The following is a 14319-nucleotide window of genomic DNA, read 5'->3' as shown; positions in this document are numbered from 1 at the left end:
GACTAAAAGATATTGATAATAATATTGGATTTATGCAATGTATGTATAAAGGTTATTGAACATAATTGGTAGCAACTTAATATTAGTGAAACAAAAAATTAGTATCATGAAACGCATGACCAATGAATTCATTAAATGATTCATATTTAGGATTATTAATTTCCAGTATTTAATTTAAGCTGATACCTCATAAACTCTATAAAACCTGTTTTTTTATTTAAATTTTAACGTATATGACAAATTCAAATTTTTTATGGCTTATGAAACATTCAATTCTCAATTTAGTATCTTGACTTTTACCACTAGAAACAGAATATGGATCTGATTTAGCATTAATTAATTTCATACATTACATTTAAGCCAATGTTTCATAAACTCTGTAATAACATGTTTTTATATGATAATTTTAACGTATATGACAATTCAAATATTTTATGGCTTATGAAACACTCAATTCTCAATTTAGTATCTTGAAACTTTGACCACTAGAAAGAAAAATGGATCTGATTAGCATTAATTACTTTATACATTACATTTAGGCCACATGTTTCATAAAACTCTATAAAACAGTGTTTTCTATGATAATTTTAAACGTATATGACAAATTCAAATTTTTTATGGCTTCTTGTAAACACCAATTCTCACTTTAGTATCTTGAAACTTTTACCAACTAGAAGAGGAATATGGATCTGATTTAGCAATAAATTAATATCATACTTACATTTACGCCAATTTTTCATAAACTCTATAAAACATAGTTTTTATATGATAATTTTAACGTATAACGACAAATTCAAATTTTTTATGGCTTATGAAAACTCAATTCTCAATTGAGTATCTTGAAACTTGACCACTAGAAAGAGAAATATGGATCTGATTTAGCATTAATTACTTTCATACTTTCATTTAGACAATGTTTCATAAACTGTATAAACCTGTTTTTATATATAATTTAACGTATTTGACAAATTCAAATTTTTATGGCTTATAACACTCAATTCTCAATTAATTGACATGAAACTAACACCATTGAATTAAGTAATTGATTCCTATATAGCTTTATTAACTTCCATGTATTTCATTGATGCTGATACTTCATAAACACTATAAACATGCTTTTAAATGATAATTTTGACTCGTGTTATAAATTCATATTTTTAACTGCTTATAAAACAATCAATTCTCAATTAATTCTCCACCGATTTTACATATTTAACTGACAACATTTTTTTCAGATTGCAGTGCAGCAGTTCACCCAAGGCTTGCTGGGACAGGAATTTGTATTCATAGCACTTTGGAAAAGTATCAACATCTTATTTTGAAAATTGACTAGAAGATATTGATAATAATATTGGATTTATGCAATGTATGTATAAAGGTTATTGAACATAATTGGTAGCAACTTAATATTAGTGAAACAAAAAATTAGTATCATGAAACCATGACCAATGAATTCATTAAATGATTCATATTTAGGATTATTAATTTCCAAGTATTTAATTTAAGCTGATACCTCATAAACTCTATAAAACATGTTTTTATATGATAATTTTAACGTATATGACAAATTCAAATTTTTTATGGCTTATGAAACATTCAATTCTCAATTTAGTATCTTGAAACTTTTACCACTAGAAAGAGAATATGTATCTGATTTAGCATTAATTAATATCATACATTACATTTAAGCCAATGTTTCATAAACTCTGTAATAACATGTTTTTATATGATAATTTTAACGTATATGACAAATTCAAATATTTTATGGCTTATGAAACACTCAATTCTCAATTGAGTATCTTGAAACTTTGACCACTAGAAAGAGAAAATGGATCTGATTTAGCATTAATTACTTTCATACATTACATTTAAGCCAATGTTTCATAAACTCTATAAAACATGTTTTTATATGATAATTTTAACGTATACGACAAATTCAAATTTTTTATGGCTTATGAAACACTCAATTCTCAATTGAGTATCTTGAAACTTTGACCACTAGAAAGAGAAAATGGATCTGATTTAGCATTAATTACTTTCATACATTACATTTAAGACAATGTTTCATAAACTGTATAAAACATGTTTTTATATGATAATTTTAACGTATATGACAAATTCAAATTTTTTATGGCTTATGAAACACTCAATTCTCAATTAATTGACATGAAACTAACACCATTGAATTAAGTAATTGATTCCTATTTAGCTTTATTAACTTCCATGTATTTCATTGATGCTGATACTTCATAAACACTATAAACATGCTTTTAAATGATAATTTTGACTCGTGTTATAAATTCATATTTTTAACTGCTTATAAAACAATCAATTCTCAATTAATTCTCCACCGATTTTACATATTTAACTGACAACATTTTTTTCAGATTGCAGTGCAGCAGTTCACCCAAGGCTTGCTGGGACAGGAATTTGTATTCATAGCACTTTGGAAAAGTATCAACATCTTATTTTGAAAATTGACTAGAAGATATTGATAATAATATTGGATTTATGCAATGTATGTATAAAGGTTATTGAACATAATTGGTAGCAACTTAATATTAGTGAAACAAAAAATTAGTATCATGAAACCATGACCAATGAATTCATTAAATGATTCATATTTAGGATTATTAATTTCCAAGTATTTAATTTAAGCTGATACCTCATAAACTCTATAAAACATGTTTTTATATGATAATTTAACGTATATGACAAATTCAAATTTTTTATGGCTTATGAAACATTCAATTCTCAATTTAGTATCTTGAAACTTTTACCACTAGAAAGAGAATATGTATCTGATTTAGCATTAATTAATATCATACATTACATTTAAGCCAATGTTTCATAAACTCTGTAATAACATGTTTTTATATGATAATTTTAACGTATATGACAAATTCAAATATTTTATGGCTTATGAAACACTCAATTCTCAATTGAGTATCTTGAAACTTTGACCACTAGAAAGAGAAAATGGATCTGATTTAGCATTAATTACTTTCATACATTACATTAAGCCAATGTTTCATAAACTCTATAAAACATGTTTTTATATGATAATTTTAACGTATATGAAAAATTCAAATTTTTTATGCTTATGAAACACTCAATTCTCAATTTAGTATCTTGAAACTTTTACCACTAGAAGAGAAAATGGATCTGATTTAGCATTAATTACTTTCATACATTACATTTAAGCCAATGTTTCATAAACTCTATAAAACATGTTTTTATATGATAATTTTAACGTATATGAAAAATTCAAATTTTTATGGCTTATGAAACACTCAATTCTCAATTAATTGACATGAACTAACACCATTGAATTAAGTAATTGTTTCCTATTTAGCTTTATTAACTTCCATGTATTTCATTGATGCTGATATTTCATAAACACTATAAACATGCTTTTAAATGATAATTTTGACTCGTGTTATAAATTCATATTTTTAACTGCTTATAAAACCATCAATTCTCAATTAATTCTCCACCGATTTTACATATTTAACTGACAACATTTTTTTTAGATAGCAGTGCAGCAGTTCACCCAAGGCTTGCTGGGACAGGAATTTACATTCATAGCACTTTTGAAAAGTATCAACATCTTATTTTGAAAATAGACTAGAAGATATTGATAATAATATTGGATTTATGCAATGTATGTATAAAGGTTATTGAACATAATTGGTAGCAACTTAATATTAGTGAAACAAAAAATTAGTATCATGAAACCATGACCAATGAATTCAGTAAATGATTCATATTTAGGAATATTAACTTCCAAGTATTTAATTTAAGCTGATACCTCATAAACTCTATAAAACATGTTTTTATATGATAATTTTAACGTATATTACAAATTCAAATTTTTTATGGTTTATGAAACACTCAATTCTCAATTAATTGACATGAAACCAACACCATTGAATTAAGTAATTGATTCATATTTAGCTTTATTAACTTCCAAGTATTTAATTTAAGCTGATACCTCATAAACTCTATAAAACATGTTTTTATATGATAATTTTAATGTATATTACAAATTCAAATTTTTTATGGCTTATGAAACACTCAATTCTTAATTGAGTATCTTGAATCTTTGACCACTAGAAAGAGAAAATGGATCTGATTTAGCATTAATTACTTTCATACATTACATTTAAGCCAATGTTTCAAAAACTCTGTAATAACATGTTTTTATATGATAATTTTAACGTATATGACAAATTCAAATTTTTTATGGCTTATGAAACACTCAATTCTCAATTGAGTATCTTGAAACTTTGACCACTAGAAGGAGAAAATGTATCTGATTTAGCATTAATTACTTTCATACATTACATTTAAGCCAATGTTTCATAAACTCTATAAAACATGTTTTTATATGATAATTTTAACGTATATGACAAATTCAAATTTTTTATGGCTTATGAAACACTCAATTCTCAATTTAGTATCTTGAAACTTTTACCACTAGAAAGAGAATATGGATCTGATTTAGCAATAATTAATATCATACATTACATTTAAGCCAATGTTTCATAAACTCTATAAAACATGTTTTTATATGATAATTTTAACGTATACGACAAATTCAAATTTTTTATGGCTTATGAAACACTCAATTCTCAATTGAGTATCTTGAAACTTTGACCACTAGAAAGAGAATATGGATCTGATTTAGCAATAATTAATATCATACATTACATTTAAGCCAATGTTTCATAAACTCTATAAAACATGTTTTTATATGATAATTTTAACGTATACGACAAATTCAAATTTTTTATGTCTTATGAAAACTCAATTCTCAATTGAGTATCTTGAAACTTTGACCACTAGAAAGAGAAAATGGATCTGATTTAGCATTAATTAATATCATACATTACATTTAAGCCAATGTTTCATAAACTCTATAAAACATGTTTTTATATGATAATTTTAACGTATATGAAAAATTCAAATTTTTTATGGCTTATGAAACACTCAATTCTCAATTTAGTATCTTGAAACTTTTACCACTAGAAAGAGAGAATGGATCTGATTTAGCATTAATTACTTTCATACATTACATTTAAGCCAATGTTTCATAAACTCTATAAAACATGTTTTTATATGATAATTTTAACGTATATGAAAAATTCAAATTTTTTATGGCTTATGAAACACTCAATTCTCAATTAATTGACATGAAACTAACACCATTGAATTAAGTAATTGTTTCCTATTTAGCTTTATTAACTTCCATGTATTTCATTGATGCTGATATTTCATAAACACTATAAACATGCTTTTAAATGATAATTTTGACTCGTGTTATAAATTCATATTTTTAACTGCTTATAAAACCATCAATTCTCAATTAATTCTCCACCGATTTTACATATTTAACTGACAACATTTTTTTTAGATAGCAGTGCAGCAGTTCACCCAAGGCTTGCTGGGACAGGAATTTACATTCATAGCACTTTTGAAAAGTATCAACATCTTATTTTGAAAATAGACTAGAAGATATTGATAATAATATTGGATTTATGCAATGTATGTATAAAGGTTATTGAACATAATTGGTAGCAACTTAATATTAGTGAAACAAAAAATTAGTATCATGAAACCATGACCAATGAATTCAGTAAATGATTCATATTTAGGAATATTAACTTCCAAGTATTTAATTTAAGCTGATACCTCATAAACTCTATAAAACATGTTTTTATATGATAATTTTAATGTATATTACAAATTCAAATTTTTTATGGCTTATGAAACACTCAATTCTTAATTGAGTATCTTGAATCTTTGACCACTAGAAAGAGAAAATGGATCTGATTTAGCATTAATTACTTTCATACATTACATTTAAGCCAATGTTTCATAAACTCTGTAATAACATGTTTTTATATGATAATTTTAAGGTATATGACAAATTCAAATATTTTATGGCTTATGAAACACTCAATTCTCAATTGAGTATCTTGAAACTTTGACCACTAGAAAGAGAAAATGGATCTGATTTAGCATTAATTACTTTCATACATTACATTTAAGCCAATGTTTCATAAACTCTATAAAACATGTTTTTATATGATAATTTTAACGTATATGACAAATTCAAATTTTTTATGGCTTATGAAACACTCAATTCTCAATTTAGTATCTTGAAACTTTTACCACTAGAAAGAGAATATGGATCTGATTTAGCAATAATTAATATCATATATTACATTTAATCCAATGTTTCATAAACTCTATAAAACATGTTTTTATATGATAATTTTAACGTATATGACAAATTCAAATTTTTTATGGCTTATGAAATACTCAATTCTCAATTTAGTATCTTGAAACTTTTACCACTAGAAAGAGAATATGGATCTGATTTAGCAATAATTAATATCATACATTACATTTAAGCCAATGTTTCATAAACTCTATAAAACATGTTTTTATATGATAATTTTAACGTATACGACAAATTCAAATTTTTTATGGCTTATGAAACACTCAATTCTCAATTGAGTATCTTGAAACTTTGACCACTAGAAAGAGAATATGGATCTGATTTAGCAATAATTAATATCATACATTACATTTAAGCCAATGTTTCATAAACTCTATAAAACATGTTTTTATATGATAATTTTAACGTATACGACAAATTCATATTTTTTATGGCTTATGAAAACTCAATTCTCAATTGAGTATCTTGAAACTTTGACCACTAGAAAGAGAAAATGGATCTGATTTAGCATTAATTAATATCATACATTACATTTAAGCCAATGTTTCATAAACTCTATAAAACATGTTTTTATATGATAATTTTAACGTATATGAAAAATTCAAATTTTTTATGGCTTATGAAACACTCAATTCTCAATTTAGTATCTTGAAACTTTTACCACTAGAAAGAGAAAATGGATCTGATTTAGCATTAATTACTTTCATACATTACATTTAAGCCAATGTTTCATAAACTCTATAAAACATGTTTTTATATGATAATTTTAACGTATATGAAAAATTCAAATTTTTTATGGCTTATGAAACACTCAATTCTCAATTAATTGACATGAAACTAACACCATTGAATTAAGTAATTGTTTCCTATTTAGCTTTATTAACTTCCATGTATTTCATTGATGCTGATATTTCATAAACACTATAAACATGCTTTTAAATGATAATTTTGACTCGTGTTATAAATTCATATTTTTAACTGCTTATAAAACCATCAATTCTCAATTAATTCTCCACCGATTTTACATATTTAACTGACAACATTTTTTTTAGATAGCAGTGCAGCAGTTCACCCAAGGCTTGCTGGGACAGGAATTTACATTCATAGCACTTTTGAAAAGTATCAACATCTTATTTTGAAAATAGACTAGAAGATATTGATAATAATATTGGATTTATGCAATGTATGTATAAAGGTTATTGAACATAATTGGTAGCAACTTAATATTAGTGAAACAAAAAATTAGTATCATGAAACCATGACCAATGAATTCATTAAATGATTCATATTTAGGATTATTAATTTCCAAGTATTTAATTTAAGCTGATACCTCATAAACTCTATAAAACATGTTTTAATATGATAATTCTAACGTATATTACAAATTCAAATTTTTTATGGCTTATGAAACACTCAATTCTCAATTGAGTATCTTGAAACTTTGACCACTAGAAGGAGAAAATGTATCTGATTCAGCATTAATTACTTTCATACATTACATTTAAGCCAATGTTTCATAAACTCTATAAAACATGTTTTTATATGATAATTTTAACGTATATGACAAATTCAAATTTTTTATGGCTTATGAAACACTCAATTCTCAATTTAGTATCTTGAAACTTTTACCACTAGAAAGAGAATATGGATCTGATTTAGCAATAATTAATATCATACATTACATTTAAGCCAATGTTTCATAAACTCTATAAAACATGTTTTTATATGATAATTTTAACGTATACGACAAATTCAAATTTTTTATGGCTTATGAAAACTCAATTCTCAATTGAGTATCTTGAAACTTTGACCACTAGAAAGAGAAAATGGATCTGATTTAGCATTAATTACTTTCATACATTTCATTTAAGACAATGTTTCATAAACTGTATAAAACATGTTTTTATATGATAATTTTAACGTATATTACAAATTCAAATTTTTTATGGTTTATGAAACACTCAATTCTCAATTAATTGACATGAAACTAACACCATTGAATTATGTAATTGATTCCTATTTAGCTTTATTAACTTCCATGTATTTCATTGATGCTGATACTTCATAAACACTTTAAACATGCTTTTAAATGATAATTTTGACTCGTGTTATAAATTCATATTTTTAACTGCTTATAAAACAATCAATTCTCAATTAATTCTCCACCGATTTTACATATTTAACTGACAACATTTTTTTCAGATAGCAGTGCAGCAGTTCACCCAAGGCTTGCTGGGACAGGAATTTGCATTCATAGCACTTTGGAAAAGTATCAACATCTTATTTGAAAATAGACTTGAAGATATTGATAATAATATTGGATTTATGCAATGTATGTGTAATGGTTATTGAACATAATTGGTAGCAACTTAATATTAGTGAAACAAAAAATTAGTATCATGACACCATGACCAATGAATTCAGTAAATGATTCATATTTAGGATTATTAACTTCCAAGTATTTAATTTAAGCTGATACCTCATAAACTCTATAACACATATTTTAATATGATAATTTTAACGTATATTACAAATTCAAATTTTTTATGGCTTATGAAACACTCAATTCTCAATTGAGTATCTTGAAACTTTGACCACTAGAAGGAGAAAATGTATCTGATTTAGCATTAATTACTTTCATACATTACATTTAAGCCAATGTTTCATAAACTCTATAAAACATGTTTTTATATGATAATTTTAACGTATATGACAAATTCAAATTTTTTATGGCTTATGAAACACTCAATTCTCAATTTAGTATCTTGAAACTTTTACCACTAGAAAGAGAATATGGATCTGATTTAGCAATAATTAATATCATACATTACATTTAAGCCAATGTTTCATAAACTCTATAAAACATGTTTTTATATGATAATTTTAACGTATACGACAAATTCAAATTTTTTATGGCTTATGAAACACTCAATTCTCAATTGAGTATCTTGAAACTTTGACCACTAGAAAGAGAAAATGGATCTGATTTAGCATTAATTACTTTCATACATTACATTTAAGCCAATGTTTCATAAACTCTATAAAACATGTTTTTATATGATAATTTTAACGTATATGACAAATTCAAATTTTTTATGGCTTATGAAACACTCAATTCTCAATTGAGTATCTTGAAACTTTGACCACTAGAAAGAGAAAATGGATCTGATTTAGCATTAATTACTTTCATACATTACATTTAAGCCAATGTTTCATAAACACTATAAACATGCTTTTAAATGATAATTTTGACTCGTTTTTTGTATTCATATTTTTAACTGCGTATAAAACTCTGTACTCTAATGTTGTTCTCCACCAATTTCACATTTTAAGTGACTACATTTTTTCAGATTGCAGTATAGCAGATCTTTCAAGGCTCGCTGAAACATGAATTAACATTTTTACCACTTTGAAAAGTTTCAACATCCTACATTTATAATGGACTAGAAGATTCCGATAAATTTAATAATTTTATGTAATTCACTTTTATTATTTTATGGTTAAATTCATTTTTATTAGAAATAAAATGCATTTTAAAGGCCAATAAATGTATAAAATGTAATAATATATTCTAAAATTTTTATATGCCCACAAATATTTTTCAATTATAAATCATTAGTCATCTTTGTTTATATATTTGATTTCAATCAAATTTGAACTTGAAATGTGTAACAAATAATTATCTTTTTATATATCTAGATTTTATGATTTTAATCTTATGAACTACATGTACGTATGAAAAATCATGTATAACATTTTCAAAACTTAAAAATACAGGACAGACAACTTTTAACTAGAAAAGAGTTAGTTTTTTTTTTTGTGATTTTGATAAATATCAAAATAAAGGTTTTTTAATACCTACTTATAAAAAAAATTTATTTCTTATGAGTAAAGTTTTATGGACATTTGTGATCTTTTTTTTTTTGTTTATATTTTCAAAAATATTAGTGATCATAATGTATTCATATGCTTAATTAATATAGCCAGTTTGTCGGATCCTTTTTTTTTATCAATAGAAGGGGTCTATATAGGCAAATTTTAAACGATTTAATTATTTTTGAAATATAGAATATTGGTAGATTTTTCTAATATTCTATTTATTTTATTAATTATTTTATCTTACAGTACACCTCAAATAGTGAAATTGAGCGCATTATGTATTTTATTATATTGTCATGCAGATTTGAAGGTGTTTGTATAGGCAACGCTACTGCACTTTCAAAATTTTCAATATTATTGCTCACAAACCATTGCATATTATAGAAAAATTATCTACTCATTTATGACTTTGTAACAGTGTAACTGTCCAAATTCTGAATTTTTCATAAATTTTTGTGTTAAAACTCAATTTATTATTAGTTATTACGTTATCCAAAACTCCAAAACTAAATCCTTTAATACTGGCGCCTTTAGATAAAATGTTCAGAGACCGACACAAATTCGTCCCAAAATGCGTCTTGCAATTAGTAAAAGTTTTTCAACTCAATTATTTAGACGGTAAATGGTAATTTAAATGTGCAGTTTAAAAAAAAAATTGGTAGGAAATTTGGTTTTAGCAATTTCTTAATTTTAAAATTGAAATTCAAAATTCTTTAGAACAGAAATTTGATTTTGAGGTGTCACTGCGTTGAACCTCGAAGATTTCGAAACGAAACAACCAATATTAAAAATGTTAGTATTTCAATTTGAATCTCAAAATCTATAGATGAATATCATAACAACAGATTATATCATGTGTTGAAATAACGAGTTGTAAATTCAAAGTTTTAGAAAAGTTATGTTATACAATATAAAACTTTTTTAAATAATTATTTTATTTACTTACTGCAAGTTTGCATATATAATTATATGTTTCAGTAATAAATGTTTAACATCGCCCTAAACGGTATGATTATACTGAACCTTGTACATTTTAATTACCAAAAGCAACAAAAAAATTATGAAAAATTACGACTTGGTACAATTTGTACGAAATATATTCACAAATTGCAAACGTCAAAGTCATAAATTATTCTATGTAAATAAAACAACTATATTACTTATTATACGTAGGTACAAGTTACAAAAGGTATACTTTAAACATCTTTGCAATAGCGTAAAATTCTAAATTTCGCAGTGTGTTTCATCATTATCTATGAGTAGTACTATTATTATGTATAAAGTTATAAGTCACGGGAATCCCTCTTCTCCGAGACTGGATAAAATACAATTCAAAACTTTCATGCTAATCTCAATACATCTGATGGCGCACGGTTCTACAACCTGGGAAAAAAAAAAACTAAAAATCGGCGTTTAAAACCACGTCTACCCCAAGATCTCCTTCTATTACAATCAAGCGAAGACGAAGATCGATTTTAAATTACCACTATAAATAAATATTAACTAACATTAGCATGTGGTATCACTATATCACTAACTAAAAATATTAGTAATTGTAATTTGTTATTTGTAATTGAACACGTTAGTAACTTGTAATAGCATGATAAAATGCTGAAACATTTTAATTTTAATAAATAAATAAAAAAAAAAAAGTTATAAGTACTGTATATTGCATAAATATTTGTTTCCCTCAAATATATTTTTGAAAAACCTTATGGTCGTTCGACGTGTTTGAAACTCAAGATTCTGGTATTTTGGATGATGCTGATCAAAAGCGGTATCTGTTGTGGACACCGTAAATGCCGTTTTTACCCCACATTGGGGTCTTGGAATTCCGAAATTTGAATTTTTTAGACGAGTGTTACTCGGCCGGGTTTCGATGTATGGGACATAGTTACTTCACGGAAATTTCTGTTTAAAGTCGTTTTACATAAAGTCCTTCGGTGGTAGCAGTGTCCTATGGCTCCTTGTGCCCCTCCCCCCATGGATATTTTAAAAAATGTTTAATATTTGTTCCACGTTTCTGAAGTTCACAAGTTCAGTTTTTCGTAGGTCTGTGATCAAAATCGGCGTCCCGTGGTGACACTGTAGAATTCATTTTTACCCCTATTTTTGGCGTCGGAAATTAGGATTTTGCAGTTTTTGGACTTTGTCGCTACGAAACAATTAATTTTTAGGTGGTTAGAGCGATTTTTTTCTACGCATCGTTTAGACGTTTTTGTAAAAATTCGAACGCTACCAAAACCGAAGCAATCGGACGTTTTGTTGCGAAGTTACGATTATATTTTTATTTTTGGCACTTAGATTTTACGTATTTTTCGAATTTTTTGAATTTGAGTTTTTGTTTAATCTTTTCGAAATTTGAGTGCTGACTCATAAATGCTATGACGAGTTTGAAAGGTTAATAAAGGTTAAAAAATCGAATGGCTTGTTTTTTCGTACACGCATACTTTTCTGTATGGTACACCTATACCACCGTATAACGATTTAACGAAGTATCTTTTTGAACTTTGTTTTTTTACACGTTTATGTTTGTTAAGGTTTCAACGTTTAGCAATTACGCCAACAGCATAAAATAAATAGTTTTTCATCAAATCATATAGAGAATACATCAATTTAATGTTTATTAGTGTTTATATCCCTCGTTTAGCGTTAAGAATTAATATGTACCTAAGCGATTTCGTTGTTTATACGAGATACGACCATCATTTTTAAAATGTACGACGCAGTCAGTAGATCACTTCAGACTCAAATCTACTCGAATACAACATTTCATTTAATATTTATTAGTTTTAATTATATGTGTATAATTAATATTGCAATATATTAGTATGATTGGTAGTAATTTGTTTTGAATTTCACAATATAACTTCGGTAATACGAGGTCTAATCAAAAAGTATCGAGACTGATACGATTAATCGTAAACCAGTTTGAGTATGAACTTGCATGTGCTATATTAATCTAACTTTATATGTTGGGAAAATATATTAGACATAGATTAGATTAAAATTGTTTCAGTCGGCTTCTAGGTGCGATTAAGTCAAGTATGTTTTTACGTCCCGTCGGATTTCATAATGAGCGAAAATACAGAACAACGAGTGTGCATTAAATTTTGCCATAAACTGGGAAAAACGGCTACTGAAACCTACCAAATGTTATTGTTAGCTTATGGAGATGAAACCATGTCCCGTGCTCGCGTTTTTGAATGGTTTAAACGATTTAAAGAGGGTAGAACAACTGTTAAAAGTGATGAACGTGAAGGACGCCCATCAACAAGCCGCAATGAGGAAATGATACAAAAAATACGAACAGCAATACGAGGTAACCGTCGTTTGACAATTATGGAACTTAGTAATGAGTTTCAAATTTCATTTGGATCAGTTCAAACCATATTGACGACTGATTTAGACATGAGAAGAGTTGCAGCCAAATTTGTACCAAAACTGCTCTCAGGTGAGCAAAAAGAAAATCGAAAACAGATCGCCACTGATTTGCTAGAGTGTTCCGAATCTGATGATTTTTTTTTAAATCAATTATAACTGGTGACGAGACTTGGGTATATGGCTACGATCCAGAAACAAAGGTACAATCTTCGCAGTGGAAGACACCTGATTCACCACGACCAAAAAAGCTCGTCAAGTTCGGAGTCAAGTGAAGGTCATGTTGACCGTTTTTTTTGACTACCAAGGTGTTGTTCATCATGAGTATGCTCCTAAAGGACAGACTATAACAAAGGAGTACTACATTGATGTTCTTCGCCGTTTACGAGACGCTGTACGAAGAAAAAGACCCGAGTTTAAAGAGTCTGGTAGTTGGAAATTGCATCACGATAATGCACCAGCCCATTCAGCCCATGTTGTGCAGCAGTTTTTGGCTAAACATGGTATCCCAGTTGTTTCTCAACCCCCCTATTCACCAGACCTAGCTCCATGTGATTTTTTTTTATTCCCAAAATAAAAATGGCGCTTAAGGGTAAACGTTTTCAAGATGTAGATGAAATAAAACAAATGCGACGGAGCAGCTACGAGGAGTTTCTAAAAATGACTTCCACAGGTGTTTTCAAAAATGGCAGGAACGTTGGAGAACATGTATGGACTCAGAAGGAGCATACTTTGAAGGAGATTGAATGTAAATAACTTTATCTAATATATTTTTTTTTTTTTTTAACAGTCTCGATACTTTGATTAGACCT

At 26.9% G+C, this 14319-nt stretch overlaps 1 protein-coding gene across 1 annotated transcript; it reads left to right on the top strand.

Moving 5' to 3' along the window:
* The first annotated feature begins 13016 nt into the window (after positions 1–13016).
* LOC113555627 (protein GVQW3-like) lies at positions 13017–13666 on the top strand. The gene is made up of 2 exons (XM_026960090.1): positions 13017–13448; positions 13509–13666. The coding sequence occupies exons 1-2, from the start codon at positions 13202–13204 to the stop codon at positions 13664–13666; spliced, it is 405 nt and encodes a 134-aa protein (XP_026815891.1). The 5' UTR covers positions 13017–13201.
* Positions 13667–14319: the final 653 nt, after the last annotated feature.

Source organism: Rhopalosiphum maidis, chromosome 3 (genome assembly GCF_003676215.2).
Source record: "Rhopalosiphum maidis isolate BTI-1 chromosome 3, ASM367621v3, whole genome shotgun sequence".
Taxonomy (NCBI): Eukaryota; Metazoa; Arthropoda; class Insecta; order Hemiptera; family Aphididae; genus Rhopalosiphum; species Rhopalosiphum maidis.
The sequence above is the reverse complement of the archived record's forward strand: the minus strand, read 5'-3'. Positions and strand labels throughout refer to the sequence as shown.